The sequence below is a fragment of the Alnus glutinosa genome, chromosome 4 (genome assembly GCF_958979055.1).
Source record: "Alnus glutinosa chromosome 4, dhAlnGlut1.1, whole genome shotgun sequence".
Classification (NCBI taxonomy): Eukaryota; Viridiplantae; Streptophyta; class Magnoliopsida; order Fagales; family Betulaceae; genus Alnus; species Alnus glutinosa.
The window spans coordinates 10,922,966-10,944,691 of NC_084889.1; the positions used below are offsets into that span (position 1 = coordinate 10,922,966).

A 21,726-nucleotide genomic window follows, 5' to 3' on the forward strand; every position below is an offset into this window, starting at 1 on the left:
GATTTGGTCCTTGATAATAGCATTGTTTTTTATTTATTCATTTATTATTGTTAATCGGTTTTCATTCTCTAGTAGTTTAGTTTGAGAATTTTTTATTGGGGACAACAAAATTGTTAAGGAAGGGCAATGCTGTAATTTTCTTTTGAGTTAAGTTAGAGACTAATAAGGAGTAAATCTCCATTTATTTTAAATTCTTTATTTAAAGGGAAATTATCAATAACAAAAATACGAGTTGATTATTATTTTAGAATATAGCTTACAGTGTTTTAGAGGTTAAAATTTCATCGAAGTAGTCAATGAAAATCACGACTCTTTGAAGTAACCGATATATCCTTTCTTGCGTTTTGTTACCAGTTGATTTGCAAAACTAAACAAGTGTAATATTAATTGAGCCCAAATTAATAAAAAATTAATTAACGCGGACCAAGAAGGTTTCCTACAACCTTTTCAAAAAGAGAAATAATACATCTACATTTCTTATATGTTTTTTTTGTACATCTTTATATAATCAAATTTTAAATCTATTAGTGAATTTATGAGACTTAATGTGAATATCATAAATTTAAAAATAAGATATAAAAAAAAAAATGTATAGAAAATATAAAATTATCATTTCTCTTCCAAAAAAATGAAGATGAAGGCACGGGCTAAGATGAGATGGATGACTACGTGTACGACATATAGAGATAGAGCTACTCGAAATTTCGAATGCAGAAAGAATAGGAAAGGACTGGTCGTCGCTACCAGCTCAACCAGCGCGCAGATGGGAGGACCGCCAGCACTGTCGTCGTGCTTTTTCTGACACGTTCTCGTTGTACAGTTCGTATGTCGTGCCACTTCTAGAAGAGACAGGTTTTATAATTTGAAACACATCGGTAGCATGTAGCACGTCCAGCAACATTAATCTAACATATTTCGTCAAACAACTAGAATTCTTTATTTTAAATCTTTTTTTTGGCGAAAAGAAGGGTTGGAATATGAGATTAATGCTCCGTTTGTTCCAAAACGTCCAAGATCCGGCCAAAATAGCCGAGATCTGGTCGTTGCCGGATTCCGGCGACATTTGCCAAATTCTGATTTTTGCATTTTGTAATTTTTTCGTGAGAACTAAACACTGAAAAATATTTTTCTAAAAAATTATTTTTTCTGAAAATATTTTTTTTCGAAAAGTATTTTTCGAAGAAATTATTTTACGTCGAAACAAACGGAGCATAAAGAGAAAAAAAAATTGCAAACGCTCGGATGTAGGGATTTGATGGCGGAGACTAGCTTGCATTGGGTTTTCTGAGTAATGAAAAATAGACTAGATTTTGGGAAAGAGAGAAAAGATCAGCTGAAGATGAAGAAAACTCCTTTAATCTTTTTGACTAAGCGTTCTTCGCGAGATTTCTCGGAGCTTTGTCTTTTGTTTCACTATTTTAGAACAAAATAGCTCTTTTATTCTCCATCTCCAGTCCTCACAATGGCGGTTAGACATTTGATGAGCTTCCTCGATCTTCTAAAGGAGGATCCACATCTAACAGCCCTCGTTGCTCTATTCTGTACTCTATTCTGCATTGAGTAAATTCACCTTCTTCATCTGCTCCAACTCCATCAAAGACGTCAAAGAACTGTCTTGTGGAGGATAATAGCAAATAATATGATGTTTTCTTCATTTTATTATTATTATTTTATTTTATTTTCACGTTGATGTGTCATTATTTTATTAGAAAGCACAAAGAACCTGATTTGTGGCAGGTCCTTTTAGAAATTATTCTCTTTTTTTTTTTCTATATAAACTCTTAACAGGTTTTCTATTCTCTTATATAATTCATTGTAAATATTATTTCTCTTTTTCTATTTCCTCACCACTACCCCCACCACCATAGCAACCATATAAATTAAAATTAGTAACAAAAAAATTACAAATTCAACAAATTTATGAAAGCAGACATAAGAAAACATGGTAGATTTTGATCCCCAGCCACCAATTGTCCCGTAATGATCACAGTATGAACCAGCAAGCCCGGTCCAAAATCAACTTCCTCCACATACAGCCAGAACTTTCACACTAGTGGCCACAAGCCCATTTGATCTAATTCTTATAAAGAGAATAACTTCCATAAGGTCTTGGCATAAACCAAGAACTTTGTACCGCCTAATGAGAGTTTGACACATCAACCTGCGACAAGAAAAGTAAATATTAGCAAAACATCAGATTTAATCCTTCTTTTACTTATTCAGCCTGAGAAAAAGTCCTTCCAACACGACCACCAAAAAACGCACGCACATCCATAGCCACCGCCCAAGCCAGACGTAGTTGCCCAAGCTGGGATCTTTGAAAATCACCACCACCAGTTCCATTCTTGAACAAATCAACTAAAACTAAAGAGAGAGAGAGAGATTGAAACTATCGATGGAGGAGCAGCAATAGAACTAGCGGCGGTGATTGTGCTGAGAGGGCCAACTTTTTCTTTTTTCTTTTCTTTCTTTTTTTTCTTTTTTTTTTTTTTTTTTTTTGGGATTGAAAGAGTGAAAGAAGGGTTAGATGTGTTTTGCTAACATTTGTTTTTGGAAAAAGTACACATAACTCCTTCAAACTACCACATCATTGTCAATGTACCCCCCAAACTACCAATTGTGTCAATCTCCCCCCTTAAACTACCAGAAAATATTAATGTCCTCCTAATGACAAAAATGCCCTTCATAAAATTATTAAAATAAAATAAAAACTAAAAAAAATTATTAAAAAAATATAAAATAACAAAAAATTATTCCAACAAAAAAATTAAAAATTAAAACTGTTTTTTATTATTTTTTTTAAATAATAATTTTCAGTTTTTTTTTTCTTTTTTTTTTTTTAAAAAAAAGAAATTGTTCTTTTCCGTTTTTTTAATTAAATAAAAACTGGGTTTTTTTTTCATTTGTTTTTTTTTAAAATAAATAAATAAATTTCAGTTATTTTTTGCTTTTTCGTTTTTTTTTCTTTAAAAAAAATTGTTCTTTTTCGTTTTTTAATTTAATAAAAACTGGTTTTTTTTTCATTTGTTTTATTTTTTTTAAATAAATAAATTTCAGTTATTTTTTGTTTTTTTGTTTAAAAAAATTTGTTATTTTTCGTTTTTTAATTTAATAAAAACTGGTTTTTCTTTTTTCTTTTTTTCATTTGTTTTTTTTTAAAAAAAAAAAAATCAGTTATTTTTTATTTACTTTTTAAAAAAAAAAATTAAAATTTTTTTTCTTTTTTTTTAAAAATATTTTTTTTTTCGTTTTTTATTTAATTTAATTTAATTTAATTTTTAATTTTTTTAAGTTTTTTAGTTTTAGTTTTAATTTTTTTGAATTCACGAGGACATTTTTGTCTTATTCAAAAAAAATTAGAGTCATTTTTATCTTTTTGTTGGTCTTAGAGGGACATTGATATTTTTTGGTAGTTTAAGGGGGGAGATTGACACAATTAGTAGTTTAGGGGGTACATTGACAATTGAGTGGTAGTTTGAGGGGATTATGTATACTTTTCCCTTTGTTTTTCTTATTCCAGGGTGAATTGTCAATTATTTCTCATTGGATGGCACAAACAAGCCAAGACATTATAAAAGTTATTCTCTCCTGCAAAACCATCAACTTTTAAACCCCAATTTAGTAATTTCACAGATAATAATTCTTTAATGAATTTAATTTCTAATTATATTTTGAATTTTTAAGTTTTCTTTAAAAAAGTAACAATGTTGTTATAAGCAACTATATGTTCGTATAATGTATACTATAACATTAACATGATTTTTCAATTTATATATAAGCTCCATTTACAAATATCGTATTGAATTTGAACAATCAATCAGAGGGTTGAAGAAGATTGATATTATCCGTTTGTTAATTGTTTTTAAAGGGTATTTTTTGTATTTTATTTAAAAAAAATATTATAATGTGACATAAAAATAAAAATAATTTTAAGAGTTTTAGTTGGTTTGTAACGTTTGTTAATATATATTTAAAAAAAATTACGACTTTTCAAAATTTTGTAAACGTAAATAATGTAATGGTTTATTTTGTTTTTCCTGTGTGAATGGAATGCTTCTAAGAATGATACTGTTTATATTTTCATATATATGATGACTGACTTGATAGTCAACCACTACTTAGTGGACCATATTTGCCCGCATAATAATACTGTTTAATTTCACTTAAAAAAGGTTAAATCAACTTGCTGGCATGCATTGCCTTTAACTTTATTAGAGGAGCATGGATCATCAAGAAAGGCTCCTAAGATCAATATTCCTCGTATGAATAAATAGTATTGACCCATCTTGGCAAAAATTTGTGTAGTTTCGCCACCATTCAACCTCCCCTCGTGAGTCATGACAATGGTTTTCTATTTTATTTAAACTTATTTTCATTTCTTAAATCAATTAAATGGGTTTTCATTAAACTTTCATTTAATAAGTAAAACCAAACGTGTAAAATATTCGATCAAAATGAAAAATGAATCACAAAAACAAATAGAAGGTAAATTTTAAAACAAGTAGAGTATTCAATTGAAATAAGAAGTGAATTAAAAAGAGAAGATTTACCGTAAATCATTTTTCAAAAATTAAAGAGGTTTTTACGGTCAAACTAAAAATGATTTTCGTTGACCATTATTTTCACCCCACCAAATACAAAAAAAATGTCGAAAACATTTTAGAGATGCCTGATATTATTCCAAGAACAAAATTTCTTGCCTATTTCACCAGTGAGCGCCATCTGTCTAATCAATCAAGAAACGGGCACTAGCATTCCCAAATGGGAGAACCGATGGCGCAGCCTAGATAAAAGTTTCCACCATTCCCATTTGAGTGAAAATAATCAATTTCGGTGCCCTAGCTTTTCTTGCAATTCAATCTGTTCAAACAGGGTCAATCAAGAAAGCACTCATTGACATGTGTTGTGGGTGTTTGTGGAAAGCACCCATTGAAGAGTGGAGTGACCCGGTGCGGATGGATGTGCCATCCATTGTGCTTGGCTTGATCAACGATGGCTGCTAAGTCAGAATGTTGGTGGAACAGAGTAATTGGCACTAGATCGAGAGCTAGAAGCATTAACAACGGCGGAGGAAAGAAGAAGACTTTACTGTCCATCATCTTTCTCGTTAAGAATGAGGTCCAAGAATCCATTTCCTTGTGCTATTTGGAGACAGTGCCTTAGATAGTCTTGTCTTCTTTCCAATCTTCTCCTATACATGAGCCGATGTTCTTTCTGATTTTCTACCTCCTTTTCCAAATCGGCTACCTTTTCATGCCAAAAAAAAAAAAAAAAAGCACAACCTTTGTAAAAAGAAAGAAATATAAAAATGAACATAAATTTCTTATAAATTAAGTTGTAAAATATACACAACTCTCATAAAACAGATCGATCTGATTTAATCCCTCCTCTCACTTTTCCTTTCAACTCCCCACTCCTACATTCTCCCTTTCATTCTAGTTTTTTTTTCTTTTGTTTGTAGGTATTCTTCGACCAGATCAGCAATTTCTGCATCACCGTTATGCATCCGTCCATCTACCTCCGTGTTGTGCCGTTCATATCCTCCATGGCCGCTTCTGCTTTTTGCTGATTGTATTTTTGTTTTGAATAAGAGTTTTTTTTCTCTATGAATCTGTCATCATGGACAATCTACGGGATAAAGGTTAGTTTGATGTGAAGGGTTATTTCTCACAGCCGGTTTAAATAAAGTTTTCTATGATATTTGGCTACCCTTGTCTTAGATCTAGCCTGCTCGGAATTGATATGTTATTTAACTATTTTTGTACATGAGTTTGTGAAAAATGAAAATCATAGATAATACTTTATTGTTAAAATTTTGTTTGTATCTATTTCTTTTTAACCTCATAGCATATGGCTATAATTTCACAGAATTTTATACTAGTGATTTTTTATCAATAAAATATTCAAAAAGTTCATTTAAAAAAAAGAAAAAAAGTCGTTGAATATACACAACAAATTTTGACAAGCAAGCGGGCAAAATAAATTAGCTCTACACCTAAAATATACACGATAAATTTTGCACCATTAAATCTTGTACCGTTTCTATGTGAACGGCAATAAAACTTTTGCAGTTTAATAAGATAAGAAACTCGTTGTCGTTTAATCCATAAAAGTCTGTCATTCCAATGACATAAATAAAGGTCAAGGAAATTCACAAGTCACTTAAATGACACAGAGTTTACAACGGTTGTTAGGCGATCTACTCCCCCTGTAGCCCCTTTGCTTTGTGTTGAGTAGAAAAAAGAAAAGCAAATCAAATTAGTTCACAAAGGTTAACCTTTTTATCAAATTAGTTCTTTAAGGTTTAAAATTAATCAAATCCCTAAAGTTATGCTCCGTTATCAAATTGCTCATTCTGCACATCTATTGTTAGGGTTTTTAACAAAAATTGTGACACGTAGGCATAAGAAAATGTTAGGCATAGTGATGGACCGAAGGGGGTCCAACCAAAAAAAATATTTTTGCCTTTAAATTTATTAAAGAAATATTTTAGGTATTTTTTTTTTTTTTTATTTTTGTTTTTCTATACTTTGGTCCCACAAAAATAATTTCAATGAAGTCCAACCCTCAAAGTTAAAGGGCTAAATACGTTTTTAGTACTTGAGTTTTAGGAACTTTATTTTTTGATACTTGAGTTTCAATTCGCATCACAGATGGTACCTCTATTTTAGGAAAAGACTAAATTAGTACCACAATCAAGTTTTCTGTCAAAAAACTAACAGCTTGCTAGGTGTCAACCCCTAAGGGTTGACACGTGTTTTAATATAAAAAAATAAAAAATAAAAATCTTAAAAAAATTAATTAAAAAAATATTAAAAACTTAAAAAAAAAATTGAAAAAAGAAAAAGAAAAAGAAGACGGTGGCTCATGGCAGAAAAAATAAATAAAATAAAATAAAATAAGATTTGTCCAAGGGTTTTGGGCCTTGGTGGTGGCCGAACCAACCCCCCCAAGACCGGTCAAGAGCCACCCCTTTGGCCAAAATGGGGGTGGCCGGCCATCCCCATGGTGGCCAAGGGGTGGCTTCTTCTTTTTCTTTTTTCAATTTTTTTTTAAGTTTTTAATATTTTAATTAATTTTTAAAGATTTTTTATTTTTTTATACTAAAACACGTGTCAACCCTCAGGGGTTGACACCTGGCGGATCGTTAGTTTTTGGACGAAAAACTTGACTAAGGTACTAATTTGGTCTTTTTCCAAAACAGAGATACTATCTATGATGCGAATTGAAAGTCAGATACCAAAAAATAAAGTTCACAAAACTCAGGTACTAAAAACGTATTTAACCCAAAGTTAAATTTGAAATCTTGTCCTTGGTCAAACCCAATAAAATAGCTTTGCTTGTACAGATGTGTTACTTTGCTTGACATGTTGCAAAATTAGTAATAATAATATATATAAACATGAACTACCCACCACTCTCCCACTAGCTAAGGGTAGTGAGGTGGTCACCGCCGAACAAAGGGCATGGGTGAGTTGCCCCCCCATGCCCTCATTGATGAAGGGCACGCAGATAGGTCGGGACCCGTGCCCTCCACTAGTGGCCATAGGTCCACCCACACCCTCTTTGGATGGGGGTGGGGTTGCCCATCGCTCGCTTCATCTGTTAGTGGAGGGCGTGGGACGCAACCCACCCATATATGTTGCTACTGGGCATGGGTGAGTGAGGTAACCCATCTATTGGCTAAAGTCGTGTGGGTGAGTTACAGTCCAATCACCATAAGGGGTGGGGGGTTGAGGTCACTCTGCTACCCCTTTGCCAAAGGGAATGTGTTGCGACTCATCCACACTCATTGGCGGTACGCATGGGAGGGTTATGACCCATGCCCTGCAGTGGAGCATCCCCACCCCCTCCTTTATTAGTGGGGGGCAAAACTCACACATGCACGTTGTGTGCGAGTGCTATGGGGTGTTGGTGGGAGGGTAATGGAGGCCACCACCCATCTCCCTCCCCATTCGTTTTTTTTTTTTTTTTTTTTTGCCAGGTTTCAAGTTGAGATGACATTGCTACATACTTGGAGCTATATTTTATTGTGTCAGTGTGGTCTTACGCTTACATGTCATAATTTCCATTAAAAATCTTTACAACATGTGTACGGAGAGAGCAATTTGACAACAGAGCATACCTTATAGAGTGATTTGATAAAATGTTAAACCACATTGACCTCAACAATCTTTTCTTTTTCTTTAAAAAAAAAAAAAAACATAATGGTAATTAGGTTGACGCACTTCTTCCATAATGGTAATTAGGCAGCGATTTGGGTAAAATAGATTGGAAAAGTGACTCAAAACAGTGTCTAACTTGTAAAATGATTATTAAGTTTTAATTTTTGGAAGAAACATACTTTTATTTTTTTCAACAAATGCATTATTATAGAATAAATCAATATTATCCAAGATCAGGGCCTAGGGACAACGTGTTCCCTACTTTACAATACCATAGGTGCTAGTTAGAATTTCCTCCAACTAGACAAAGTCCATGAAATGAGTAGTTGCCTCCCTTGCAGGGGTATAAGTAGCTGAATTAGCTTCCCTTCTAACATAGTCAACACATGAAGATATGAACAAGTCCAATCCTTGTTTGATGGCCTCCACAAAGTGACCAATTCTATTCATTTATGGGGTTTCCAAGTTAACCTCTTGAACAATATGCAATGCAACACCTTCAAAAATAACATCGAAGAAGCCCACTTCCTTGCTAAACATCACCGCAGAGAGGGCTACCAGCCTGCCATTACTTCGGTTACCTTTGGATCCACTGCAAGCTTTTGGGTAGTACATTGGGCGGCCAGAAGACAGCCCTGACTATCACGAGCAATAATCCAAAAACCAATGCAACCATTCTTTCTATTCACCGCAGCATCCTAATTCACCTTGATCAAACCTGGAGGTGGAGGCTACCTTAAAGCTGGTCGTATATTGGCCTCTTGCCCCTCAAACAAAACAGTTGTGTCTCCTTCAAATTACATCTTTTGTACTCTTCATGAGATGCTGCCGCCTCACGAAAGACTTGGTTAGGATGGGTGAACTCACCTTCATGAACAACCGAATTCCTACGAAACTAGATCCGGCGTGCTATGATTGCCATAAGATCCAAGTCTTCCTTATTGCAGCGTCCTATCAAAGTTTCGAACACTTGCACAAAGCTTTCTCCCGAAGTACAGCTCTTTTGGAAAATTATTGGTCCTCACCCCCACACATACTGCGTCGTTGGACAGCTCCATCAAATATGGACGACAGATTCATCATCCACTCCACTCCACAAAGTGGGCACAACTTATCGTCCACAACACCTTTTTGAAATAAATCCACCTTCGTTGGTTTATTGCAAGCTCTCCACATGAAAAGTTTGACTGCATTCTGAAATTTGAGGCTCCACAGTACCTTCCAAACCTCAATTCTGTCACCTACTCGTGAGCACCCACCTCTGCTTAGTGCCTGTAGTTCCTCCCCCAGGTGATAGGCACTTCAAATAGGAAAAACATCACTGGTAGTTCTGTTCCATATCATTTAGTCTTGTGGTTGGAGTGGGCTTAGAGGGATGTTAGAAATTTCCTAAGCTTCTTCCGCATGAAACACGTCATTAAGCAGGTTAGCATTCCACCCCTTTGTGTCTTGGTCTATAAGATCTACTGACCTTGCGTTCGTACCTAGAATTCGTCTAGGAGATTGAACATAGAAGGAAATAGGTGTGGGCAACCATCTATCCCCCCCACACCCATATACTTCGCCCACTACCCACTCTCCAAACCATCTCTTATTGCTTCAGAGCTCGATAAGAGAGGATACTCCTCCAAGCAAAGGAACGTCACTCCTTAAAGAGCTTCCAAAACAGAGGAATGAGAGTAATACTTTGCTTGGATGATTTTCGCAGTGAGGGATGATGGATTCTGGAAGAACCTCCAACATTGCTTAGCTAGGAAGGCTTTGTTGAAAATAACTAGATCTCTAAAACCCAATCCTCATACTGTTTTTTAGCATCCCATCATCTCCCAACTCATCGAGTGGATCTTAGAATTATTTTTTAAGTGCCCCCACCAAAGTTTCTGCATCATGCTATTTATCTTCTTGCACAAAGATATCGGGAGTTGAAACACACACATACTATAAGTGGGGATTGCTTGAACTACGGCTATCAAGAAGACTTCTTTCCCAACTTGGGACAAAAATTTCACCTTCCAATTATTCAAACGTTTCCATACTTTATCCTTAATGTTGTGGAAAGACTAAACTCTAGATTTTCCAACCAAAGAAGGTAAGCCAAGATAAGTATCATACTGTTGGGCCTCTTGCAAATCCGATATGCGTAGTATTTACTGTCTCTTAACATGGCTCGTGTTACAACTAAAGAAGATTGAAGTTTTTTGTAGGTTAAGCTTTTGCCCCGACGCAGCTTCATAAATACCTAGGATTCTCAACAGACTTCTCCATAATTGGGCTTGCAAAAAAGCATACCATCATCTACAAAGAAAAGGTGGCTTAGCCTTGGCCCATTTTTAAAGGTAGGAACCCCTTTAATACTCCTTGTGTGTTTTGCCTAATGTAATAACGAGCTTAGGGCCTTCGCATAAATTAAGAACAGATATGGTGATAACGAGTCACTTTGGCAGATACCTCTCGTGGATTAGTAAACATAAAGACAACTTGATAAAATTAAAACTTTAGATCTAAAATACAAATGTAAAAATCCAATAGAACTTGCGTCTCATCTCCAATTGTCAAGTACATCTCACCATCACCCAATCATCTGGTCTCCTGGAACCCCTGCAACATATTAAAAACATGATTAGCGAACCCTAAATCCACACACTAAGAACCCGTGGGATTCACCACAAAAAATGTTTCAAGTAAGGAAATATATCCACCTTGGCGCTTAGTGGCCAGATACTTGGGGCAATTTCTCTTCAAGTGCCCCGTTTCATCGCAGTGAAAACATTTTTTCTTTGCTTTTGCCTTTGCTGCCTTGTTTCCAACCATGTTTACTTCTGGGGCAACTTGCTTGCCTACCTGCTTGGTTCCCTTTCTCTTCTTCTCGCCTTCTCCTTTTGGCTGAGACTTAGAAGTGGAAGCCTGAGCCATATTCACACTCGCCTTGGCTTTTAGGATGCCTTCCCCTGCGACAATCTCATTCATCAATTCAAATAATGTATACGCCTTTTTATTCATAGAAACATTAAGTTTCAATTGATTGAACGACTCTGGCAGGGACTGGAGGATCATATCCACTTGAGATTCTGTATCAATCTCTGCACCCAAAACCTTCAACTCATTCAAACACGCGATCATTTTTAGACAATGATCCCGAACTTGAGTTCCTTCAGTCATCTTGGCATTAAGAAGGCTCCTCATTGTGTCCTGCCTAGCAGCACGACCTTGGTCACCAAACATCTCCTTTAGATTAAACATGATGTCTGAAGCGAGTGACATGGCTTGCATTTGATGTTGGAGTGCATTTGACAAAGATGCCAAAATGTAACACTTGGCCATCTCATTGGACTTATTCCAACGATCATATCGTTGGTTGTCCTCCTGAGAGGCATCTAGAGTTGGGAACTCAGGACATGGTTGAGTAAGCACAAACTTGTGCCCTTCAGCAGTCAACACAATATCCAAGTTACGCTTCCAATCCACATAATTTGGTCCAGTCAATTTGTTTTGATTCAGAATAGTGGCAAGAGGGCTAAAAGATGACGATATTTTCAATCTGAAAAAAATAAACATGAACACGATTAGGACATATAAATTTTGCAAACAAGCAATATAATATGATACCCACAAACCATAATATATAGAATGCAATGACAACCTAATCCCGCAATTAATATCCCTTGGCAACAAGTGAATATTAACCACTAGAACTAGGCGAGAATTATTCTCATTATTATTGCTATTGTGATGCCCCCAAAATTAATTAACTAGAAGTGTCATTGTAACATCCTCGAGCTCATTTAACAAGTAAATAATCTGAAGAGTTACATAGATTCCTTAATCAGAGAACAATGCAATGAATGATACATGTCTTTTTTTTTTTCTTTTTTCTTTTTTTCCAACCAGATAGTCATAGAACTAAGTCGCATGAATAAATAACTAGAGCAAGATAACTAAAAGCAACATAACATAACTTAGCGTAAAAAGAACAAACATAAAGTATTTCGGTCATAGACTGGGTATCAAATCTAGGTTTCTAAAATAATACATATCAAAGTCTAGAAGTAAAGGCAACATCAAATACAAAAGAAATAACTTAAGTCCATCAAATAATCCTCACAAGTCTCAAACAAAGCTTATGTACCACCACCACACAAGTGCTAGAAAAGAAAAGCCTTTCTTATAATGATGGGCTTCCGTATAGGCCACCATCTCAGGGTTGGCCGCAAAGAAAAGCCTAGCCAAGTCATCCAATGAAATCCTCCTACACAAGGTATAACGCCCTAGGGAAAAGCACTAGTTAGATCTGCGATATTACTCCAAAAAGACTAGTCAATTTGGAGTTTTCCTATAATCCTTTATAAAACATAGTTTCACCTAGTAACTAGGCAATGTGAGACTTAGCGCCTATGAGTATCTTTATAAACCACTCACTCTATGTGAGTTATTCATCTCTTCCTAATATGGGACCAAGGTGTTACACAAGGCTCCGTGAACCATCTTCTAAAGATTGACCGAAGATAGAAACAAAGATGATTTACAGATGGATATGATAAATCGTAAGTCAATGACTTAATGAGTTAAGCACACGTTAAACATGTCAAAGTGAAGTTAACTCAATCTGTTATAAAAAAAATATGATAAATCACATGCATCATCATTTAATCAGGCTTTTGACAGGTAAATAAGGCAGAAAATCATGCTGATGCATTATAATAATAATATACAATATCACATGTATCACAAGTCAACCATCCTCCATATGATCTATCCGTACCTATAACCCTTTTATGGTGAGGTTTGCACGTCCCGTGGGACTTCAAGTGCCATAGGGTCACTTATCCAATCATTCTTAGTTGCTCGACTAAATCCAACCTCGGATGATCTACACAATTAGTGATGCCGCAAGGCATGATCGCCATCCGTACATGATTGTGTCGATCACTTTAGCCCTCGAATCCATAGTAGAAAACATTAAAAATTAACATGGGCCATAGGGTCAAGCATATATACATCATATGCACAAGCTTTATACTTTTCACTTATTTTTTCATTTGTAGCCATGTCGTATAGAGATGTTTATTATTTTCATATCAATGTATAAATTTACAAAATCATACAATCATTCTTTTCCTTAGATATTCCTTTTTTGCACAAAATGTAGAGTTCATAGCATTAATAACAAAGCATTTCATGTTGGTATAAAATAGACATGCCAAAAATGTCGATAAGTAGTTTCACGTGAGTGTTTACTCACCTTCTTTGTAAATGTCCTCTTGGAATTCTTTGTCATGCACTCTGACTCATTCGTTTGCGAAATATCCTGACTTTAAAAGGGCCTCTTAAGCTACAACCTAACCCAAGTCCTTAAAATTGCCAAATTTTACATTCTTGTCTATGGCTAATCAATCACCCCTGTTGGGCTGGTCAATCACCAAGAAATGATCGATCACTACTCAGGCAATGATCGATCGACACTGTTCACTCATAACAGTGCACGACAACTGGTAGATTGTTGATGAACAGTGATTGATCATAAATACTGTTCATATTTTTCAACCTCCGAAAATTTATGTTTTTAACTCCGATGAGGCCTATAGAAGACATAAAACTTAAAAATATTTCCCTTTTAACGCTCTCAACACCATTTAACACTTAAAGTCTGAACCTTTTCGCATTAAAGCAACAAAGTATCAACTTTACAAACCAACCACTATCAACTGCTCAAAAGCTTCAGTGGACAGTCTTTATCCACTCCTTACAGAGCCAAAAGCTCATACTTAAACCTATTTAACCCAATTAAAACAACAAACAACATAAAGATAGGATTTTTCTTAAAAAGTCTTCAACATTTAACACATAACCATGCTTAGAACACAATTTTTCTTAAAAATGCGCGCGCGCGCGTGCGCACACGCACACACACACCACTACATGAAAGATATCAAACAACATGAAAATATAAGCTAGGACAACAATTCTCTCCTTGTAGTGATTCTCACCTCGTTGGACCTTGATCTCCCAAATCCCACACACAACACCACTACAAGAAATATAGTAAACAATACAAAAATACAAGCTAGGAAAACGATGCTCATCTCGTAGGGCCTTGATCTCCCAAATCCCACAAGAAAAACACCTATCTTTCTCTCTCTCTCTCTCTCTGTGTGCCCTAGGTGGCCTAGTCGACCAAATGGTCGTTAGGGTTCGACTAAGGGTTCTTAATTAGCCATCTACCGCATCTACAAGTCTGGGAAGCATTCACATCGCAAATTGGTTGGCACCGATCGATCACTAAAATAGGGGTGATCGATCACTCTGGGGTTTTTGGCTTAGTGATCAATCACAACATTGGAGTGATCAAGCACAACACTGGGGTGATTGATCACCTAGGGTTGATTGATCATTACCTAATAGTGTAATGCTCGAGATTAAGTCACATAAAATAAAAAATAAAAAAGTGTTGTCAAATTGTATGAAATAACTCACTATAATACTTGATTATAAGATACGAGAATATCTAAGAAAAGTAAGAGCAAATGGACACGAAAGCGAGTCGAAATCAGACCGAGTGCAGAATTTTGTATTTTTGCCAGAAGAAGTTTGGTTGACCGAGCATAGTGTCTCAGTCAACTGAGGTGCACAGTAATGCACGTGGGCGGCTGATGATGATGTGGCATAAATGTGGGAGGCTGCTGGGACACGTGTCAGCAAACTTGGAGTTGAAGCTTTGGGCACGTGGCATAACAAGTGTCTTTGGATAAGTCTAACATTTGCCATGTGTCAATGAATGAACAGTGACACATGGCAGAAAAGGACATGGCTAGCACATTTTGATGGCTCGGTCGACCGAGAGGCTAGGTCTATAAATAGGCCGAGTTTGCCTCACTTTTTTCTCATACCAACAATCAGCTCTCTTTTTCTCTCTCTAAATATGTTCTAAGGGTCCTTAAGTGTATAAGGAAGACCTTTTGAGGGTCAGAGTGTTGTGGAACTGGTTGCTCGGTCGGTCTAGAAGTTTGAAGCATTCATAGGCATAGTCTTTGGGGTATAGTTTCTAAAACTCTAGCTTTTGATTATTTAGCTAGTTTTAGTTTTTAATACGATGTTATAATGCATGAATTAATAATTCATTATTAGTAATGCATTTATAGTACAGATGTAATGCTCGAGTTTCAGTATGCGCAATAGCTAGATTTATGGTTATGTTATTTTATATGGTTTTATAAAAATAAAGTTTTGAGGTTATTTTTAGAAAGTCACGTAAAAGTGGTTTTGAATCAATTGGTTTACAAACGTAAACACATCGTAATGCTGCCCAAATGATTTCAAGATAAAACAAAGCTTAAAATGGGCTAGTTTTGTTGAAAGATCAAACTAAGGAATTTTTAACGTAAGAAATTGTTGAAAGATCAAGATTTGGGATAGTTTGCAAGATTATTACTGCAGTTTGCAGTGCCTCGGTCTACCAAGATGGTCACAGAAACTTTGAGGTTTCGCAAGAGTTGTCTGATCAACTGAGCATCTGAAAGAAAGTTAGATATGGTTTTAGTGACCTTTGGTAGATCCTTTGTTGATCCCTGATTTTTTAATGAAATCCGTCGAAACAAAAAGAAATGATATTACTTGAGGTATTTGAGGACCTTAGGGTTTTGGCTAAAGTTTAGGATTTTTAAAATAAAAATGTCAGTCTAAACGTTAGATATATACAAATATAAAATGCAGAGAAAGTATGGAGTCTGTTTCTGATCAGGATTCATTATCAGAGTTTAAGCCAAAGTTGTAAGTACAAACTTATATATTGACCCTGCATTATTTTTCGAAAGTATGAGATATATGATACATTGAACTCATTTATTTTATAACTAATATGAATGTTACTTTGAAATGTTTTACATGTATGTTAACAAGAAAATGTGATTTTCAACGTACATGTTTTATGAAAAGGTTTGAGTTACGGACCCCAACACTCCTTTAGAGATCGGAGAACACACCTTATATATGCCAAAACCAAATGAAATTTGAACTCATCACTAATACCACTTGACAAAAAAGTATTTTGCAACTTCTCTATGCGGTTGGCAGCACCAATCGGGAGGGGAAAAAGAGACATGAAGTAATTGGGCAGATTAGACAAAATACTTTTGCTCAATGTCACCCTCCCACCTTTGAAAAATTCATCATCTGGGAGGGGAAAAAGAGACATGGAGTAAGTGGGCAGATTAGACAAAATATTTTTGCTCAATGTCACCCTCCCACCTTTGAAAAATTCATCATCTGGGATCTGCCATCCTGTCAAACGACGCTCTATCTTCTCAATAATACCATCCCATATAGATTTGGCCTTAAACGAAGTTCCCATTCTACTTAATGCCTCAGTAACGATAACAAACAAAAAGGGAGAGAGAGACAAGTTGAAGTCAACAGTTACTCCATGATCATTTTGAGGACTATCACAACATGTTCTACCGAATTAGGACTACAATGCTTATACATCTAAGTTGAAGTTACTACTGGCTGGTAGGAATAAATCGGCAACACCTTTTTGATGCTCTAACAACTTGCATTAGAAGAACATAATTGCACTAAATTATGCCCAATTTTCCTTTTAAAAGCCAATTAGCATAAAGACATTAGTTTCAAATAACCATATATAATAGTCTCACATAATAGCATATCATTATTTATAATGAAAGGAAGAGCAATGGTTTAGTTAACTTACTGCGTAATTTTATCTTTCAGCATCCCAATCCTGTCTACTGGTGTCATATAATCAACCGAGAATTCAACAGAACTAGTCATATCAGGGCTTCTGTAGTAATTGCTGATGGGTTTCGTGGCCAAAACTGAATTTGGATAATATATCTTTTCATTATCGAGCTTCAGGAAGACTGTTGTTAAAATGTTCATCTCTTCAACCATCATCTGTCAAGGACCGGATACCAAACAGGGTTAGTTAATGAAGTATTCCCCTGAAGATGAAACAAATACATTCAAGGGGGGTGGGGGGGAAAGAAAAGAAAAAAACAGGTTCTTTTGTAGGTTACCGGAATATCATCAATGACACATCGATCGCCAACATCAAATGGATGCATTACAAAGACAAATATAATAGCTTCAAATATAGTCTTGCAGGTATTTCCAAAGATGAAAGCCACCACCACAAGCTGTGAAGAGAGAAAGAGAAGAACTTTTGTTGTTGCAATTTCCATCAAAAGAAGCCACACAAGAGTGGTCACAACAATCAGGATCACCGTCACAATTTTGTTTAACTGCTTGACAGCAGTTTTTGTGTCGTTTAAAGCATGTGCCAGTGCTTTGCGGCCCTTGTAGACCTTCACCTGCACAAAATCTCACACATTTACTAATTAAGACAACAAAAAGAAAACTGCAAACCGAACTGAAACTTCAAAAGTACAAAAAGAAATTGTCTTACCACCCAGTCTGAAAGATCTTTTCTGTCGATCCTTCCTGCCTCTCCTTCCAACAGTGGAAACACAAGATCCACTTCTTCCTTAACCATGAATCTCAGAAGGTCCTCCTCATTAATGTACCTACTCATAAATATAAGATGTTGATTGTTAAAATAACTACAGAATAGAAGTTTGAACTGAATACTGTATTTAACTGTGTACAGAAATAGTTGAACAATGCCAGTTGAAATCGAAAATACAGGACAATATTACATAATAAAATCAACCCATACAAGGAAATGTAATCAACCAAATAAGAAAATGTCATAACTGATAAAAGACCAATATACAGAGGAAAGGACTAGGACTAAAAGGTAGATTTTTCTCACTTGCAATCAGGCCGAGCGACGTTAATGAAAATGTTATAGGCAGCGGCAGTTGCTTCCATCTCACTGGTAATCTCCTTATCTGTCTGCTCATCACCTTCGTCATCAACACTCTCATCTAGTGCATGCGAGATTGTGGAAAGCCCTGAACTCATCACTGCATCAACCAACACCTTCATGGTCCAAGCAGAAACCTTGCCGTGTTTCATCTTATGAAGTTTCCCAATATCAATTACCTGTACCTCCTTGTTTCCTTTACTGATCTTCTTCTTCGTACTCGTGAAGGTCAACCGACCAGTGCCCACTGATTTCCCAACGCTCTCTGCCTCCTCTATAAGGGGATGCCCCGAAAGGGTCTGAAGTACATACTGATGGAAGATTGATTCCTGAATTCTATCAAAGAAGGTGTTCACATGGAAATTCGATGCCAAGATCTTTAGCAACAAAGTCTTCATTAACCACAAAAATGCTCCAACTAGAAGCGAAACAAGAGTCCGGGTAACATAACCCAAAAGCTTGGTGGCGGTCTTCGATCGCTTAACCCCGTGATTGACAAGCAATACACATGTAAGAAGAACCAAACTCAACCAAATATAGACCTGAACACTCTTCTTCAACCCATGAACAAAATACAGCACCTTCTTCCTTAGCAAAAAGTTCCTTTCAATCAAGAACACAACCACATGCATAAACCAATTGGTAACCAACATTCCCGAGAAGATAACCATCACAAGCACACACCATTTCCAAAACTCCAAACCCCACACCATCAAAATCTTCAATCTCTCGGCAGTTAAGCTAGCCACCAAGCACGCCAAAATGCTCACAAACGTAATTAGCTCTACCAAAACCTTAATCTTCACTCTCCTATGCTTCTCTTTTCTCAACTTGACCAACTTGTAAATCTCTTCTTCCGCATCCCGCCCCGGAGACGCCATCAACGAGACCCTTCTAATAGCGCTCCTTGACAATTTGTTATTAAGCAAACTTGAACCATTCTCATCACACACATTGCCGTAACTAGAATGAGGTTGTTCCCCGAATCTTGATTTCGGTGGTTTGGAATATACTGACCTTGCCAGAGACTGTCTTTGTGCAAGGTTCTCATTGGTGGTCTGAATTTTAGGAGGCTTACTGTGGCTGCGACTGAACCTCGAGATCTCCGGCGACGGGCAGCTAATTTTGGCCGGTCTTGAGAACCCAGTAGTGGACTCGGAGCACGCCTTGCTTTGCCTGCAGGATTCGGAGGCTCTGGGAGAAGACTCTATACTGTTCTTTGAAGTCTCTTCGCCTCTGATTTCAACGACCACTTGATCCTCATTTGGGGCCTTGTTTTCCACCGTCCTTACTTCGCCGCCTCTTAGAGCTCTCTGCTTACCATCCATCGGTCAAAGCCGTGGCACATCAAGCACCACGAGTTTCCGTAATTTAGCCTCAAATCAAATCTTGATGGTTTAAAAACAACGGCTGTCGTTTTTTTTAAGCACTTAAAGTCAAACCGAATCAAACTTAACTACACGCACTGTTCTTTTCAGTTTTGAGGGAATAAAACTCCTCATACAAGATTCACCTTCAACAAATTGGCTGCTCAGAAAAATAAAAAAGAAAAGGGAAGAAGATTAGCAAATCCTCGGTAACAAAAAGAGAACTTAATTTCGCGCCAAAATGCTACGAACAAAAATTTGCGAGTACACTGGGTGACTTTATTACTTAAAATAGAACAAAATATCTGTAAATGGGGTGCTTTACCGGAAAATATCTCCGAGCCTCAGAAAATATTTGTCAGAAACCTCTTTTTTCGGTAAGTGAACTCAGGGATGCCCAGTACGGGAAAGTAGGACAAAGAGGAAGCTTATTTATATGGTGGGAGTGGTAGTGACTGTTCTTAGTGGGAGAAGGTATAGTGTTGATTCAATAAAATACAGTAAAACAACTATACTAAGTCAGCCAAAACGAAGATAGTCATAATAAAATAAAAAATTACATAGAAAAGCGGAAGAAATAAAAAAATAGAGACAATAATTTACGGTTAATTTGGAGCTAGACACTTACGTTCATCATTAGGAAGACGCCTGTATATAATAAAATCTTAAATGAAAATATCCAATTTTCTACTACATAGAGATAATAGGAATATTTTTTTTCTTTTAAAAGGGGAATTGAATACTTTCAACGACGAATCCACCGAAATGGAAATTGTACTTCCTTAAGATTTTCTCCGGGAAAATCTCTAGCTATAGAATATCTAAAAAGTTCACTGAAATATCATTAAGCAGCCTAATCATGTTCAAAGGATCATTTATCAGAATTTATGGTACCTAATTTCTCTTACAGTCCTTTCCCCATCATTACATGGGCGTGCTTTTATTTCACGTGAAAATTTATGTTTTGATATCGAATTTGAATCATGTCAAGATATATTATAAAATTTTATAAATTAATTTTAATTTAATCTATTTAATTAAATGAGCAAGACTCATCAATTCTAATTCATTAATTTCACATCGAATTCGTGGATTGTGTCGAGACATATACGTGTATAAAATTATATAGGTCAACTCTAATTCAACTTTTTTAACGGGTCGAATCCCTCAATCCAAACCTGTTAATTCGCAGATTGTGTCAAAAATTATTAATCTTACGTGAATTAATCCTACGCGACACCAAAAATAATGTAAGCATAGATAACTTGCTCATCCAAAAAAAAAAAACCACTTTCATATTTTTTTATTGTATTATATCAGACATCAATGAATAGACCTCGATCAATTGAATAAATATGAATATTATGTTCTTATATATTAAATACACGCCGGTATATTAATTAACATAAGTGCCAAGCGGCACATTATTAAATATGAGCAAAACTATTTATACAACTCAAAATAGATAACTACAAAGGAAATAAGCAATTAAATACATATCAAAGGAAATAGATATATATTTCAAAAGGGAATAAGCTAAACGTGGTAAGACTGTAACAAAAATGGCACACACGTTAACCTCAACCAAAATAACCCTTGGAGGGAGATGGGTCATGATGGCTCAAACCCCTCAGCCTTTCAGAAGACTCTAACCTCATGTTTACGGCTGTTAAGAGACTTCAACCCAATGTTCTCACTTTACTAACAGCACGAGACTTTAACTACTAGTCTGGGGGCTTTTAACCCACCTATAATTACATTTCAACACTAGGGACTTTAATTACCAGCCTATTATTACCTTTCAGCAGTAGGGACTTTAACCACCGGTATGGGGACTTGAGTCCAAATATATTAACGTTTTTTATTATTTGTTTTGGAGCAACGACACAATAATCAAATTAAAGACAATATCCAATATTCTTGTCTTCTTGTTCTCATAATCATCCATATTATTCGTAAAGCAGTTTATCTCTTGTCATAAAAACTCATTAAAAAGTATATAAAAATGTAAATATGTCATATTCAGTAAGTAGTATATATCTTGTCTCAAAAGTAATTATAATTACTAGCTTCATATTTACGCGTGGTAACGAATTAATTAGTCAATTTTAAAAGTTATTTCTTAGACTCTTGTTGCTTTGGGCCCTCGATCAGCTTTATTAAACCATAATGACATGGTATTTATACACAATCAAATACAAAGATTTAAATATAAAAGTGAGATATATATATAAGGATTATATAGAGCACTTATTTAAACGTTAAGCTATTTGGGTCATTTAAACAACATAATTAAGCTAAATAATAAATAAATAAATAAATAAAAAGAGAGAAAATTATGGTCTTCAAATAAAAC

At 35.6% G+C, this 21,726-nt stretch overlaps 1 protein-coding gene across 1 annotated transcript; it reads right to left on the reverse strand.

Moving 5' to 3' along the window:
• Positions 1-10,542: 10,542 nt before the first annotated feature.
• LOC133866524 (mechanosensitive ion channel protein 10-like) lies at positions 10,543-19,884 on the reverse strand. The gene is made up of 7 exons (XM_062303080.1): positions 19,696-19,884; positions 17,950-19,530; positions 17,584-17,701; positions 17,195-17,488; positions 16,870-17,072; positions 10,865-11,703; positions 10,543-10,763 (listed from the first exon to the last, which is right to left on the reverse strand). The coding sequence occupies exons 2-7, from the start codon at positions 19,329-19,331 to the stop codon at positions 10,735-10,737; spliced, it is 2,865 nt and encodes a 954-aa protein (XP_062159064.1). The 5' UTR covers positions 19,332-19,530; positions 19,696-19,884; the 3' UTR covers positions 10,543-10,734.
• Positions 19,885-21,726: the final 1,842 nt, after the last annotated feature.

Coding starts and splice junctions, on each gene's coding strand:
- LOC133866524 (XM_062303080.1), bottom strand. CDS start 19,331: ATGGATGGTAAGCAGAGAGCTCTAAGAGGCGGCGAAGTAAGGACGGTG. Junction 17,702..17,949: donor GTCGCTCGGCCTGATTGCAA/GTGAGAAAAATC, acceptor ATTTATGAGTAG/GTACATTAATGAGGAGGACC. Junction 11,704..16,869: donor CTGAAAGATAAAATTACGCA/GTAAGTTAACTA, acceptor TATTTTTTTCAG/ATTGAAAATATCGTCATCTT.